This window comes from Phytophthora parasitica (genome assembly GCF_000247585.1).
Source record: "Phytophthora parasitica INRA-310 unplaced genomic scaffold supercont2.72, whole genome shotgun sequence".
Classification (NCBI taxonomy): Eukaryota; Oomycota; class Peronosporomycetes; order Peronosporales; family Peronosporaceae; genus Phytophthora; species Phytophthora nicotianae.
In genome coordinates, this window is record NW_008649058.1 from 282,128 (window position 1) to 283,450 (window position 1,323).

Sequence of the window (1,323 nt, forward strand, 5' to 3'; positions counted from 1 at the left end):
CAAATGCAAAGCTAGCTAACTGCCTACAACTTTGAGATGAGTCTCCTGGCCGTTGATCGTGGGTGTCAGCTGCATGATGAGTAGTGCGCTCCATGCGACGCTAAATCAGAAAGCAGCCAAAGAAGTCGTGGAATCCATGGTGTACTGTCACACTCCCTCCTTTAGGAAAGCGGCGTAGTGGTGGTGTGAGCCGCTTGAGAGCGAGTCCTGGGCCGTGATGGCTTTTCGCGATCGTGGAATGCATCGATGAGCCCGCTGACTTGGACAAGCGATTCTGCAGGTTCCCATGAGTCTTTGTTAGCACTGCCATACCAACGAATATAGTATTCGTCGACACTGCGACGAACTCGATGCTTAAGAATCTGTTTGACCTGTAATCCGAGGCTGCCGTCGCGTGTAATCAATACTGGAACTCGGTTGTCACGAGTAGCAGAGTCGTCCGGCGTGTAGCGTCGTAGGCGAGATACGTGAAACTCGTCGTGCAATTTGAGCCCTGGTGGAAGCCCGATCTGGTATGCGTCGGGTGTTGTAATCTTGACAACAGGGTATGGCCCGATGTACTTCGGAGCCAGTGACCTCTTTCCATCATTACCGACGTGGTGAAGAGCCAAGTTGGAGGTGTCGAGAAGAACTTCATCGCCGACTTGAAATGAGATAGTTGGCCGGTTGCGATCGTAATAGAACTTCATCCTCTGTTGCGCTTGTTCCAACGCGTCTTGGCACTCCGTTAGGATAGTCTGCCGCGTGTCAACGAATCGGGATGCAGACCGAGGTCTGTCGCGAGGTGGGACTGCTAATTCACTGACCGAGCGCGGTAAATACCCCAAATCAGCGACAAATGGAGCCATTCCGATGCTGTCGTGGACGCGGGAATTGTACGCTAACTCGGCCAGCGCGAGGAATTCGTTCCAATCTGTTTGGTGAGGACTTACGTAAGCTCGCAGGAAGTCTCCAAGGTAACGATTCGTAATCTCCGTTTGGCCGTCCGTTGAACGTTTGAAGGCGCTGCTGGGTTTTAACTTGGTGTCTTGCAACTCCAGTAGTTTTGTCCAGAACTTAGAGGTAAATTTTGAATCGATCACACACAATAGAAGCAGGCAGTCCATGAAAACGCTGATAGTTGTCCCGGAAAAGTTTTGCTGTGTCCTGCGCAGTGGCTGTTGATTTAGTCGCAACCAAATGCGCTCGCTTTGTGAGGCGATCGACGACAACCATCACAGCGTTGTAGCGATTTGGCTTGGTCTCGGGGAGTGAAGTCACGAAGTCCATAGTGATATGTTTCCACCGATCTTCTGGAATATCCAAGGGATGTAATAATCCTTG

General features: G+C 51.1%; 1 protein-coding gene across 1 annotated transcript in view; it reads right to left on the reverse strand.

Annotated features, from left to right (window-relative positions):
- Window positions 1–90: 90 nt before the first annotated feature.
- Window positions 91–1,323, reverse strand: part of PPTG_24175 (hypothetical protein) — a gene marked incomplete at its 5' end in the record, with an annotated part of 6,992 nt that continues 5,759 nt past the window's right edge. The window contains one exon of the mRNA XM_008915585.1: window positions 91–1,055. Coding sequence (XP_008913833.1) covers window positions 162–1,055 — 894 coding nt within the window. The 3' untranslated portion in view covers window positions 91–161. The remainder of the gene's footprint in view (window positions 1,056–1,323) is intronic.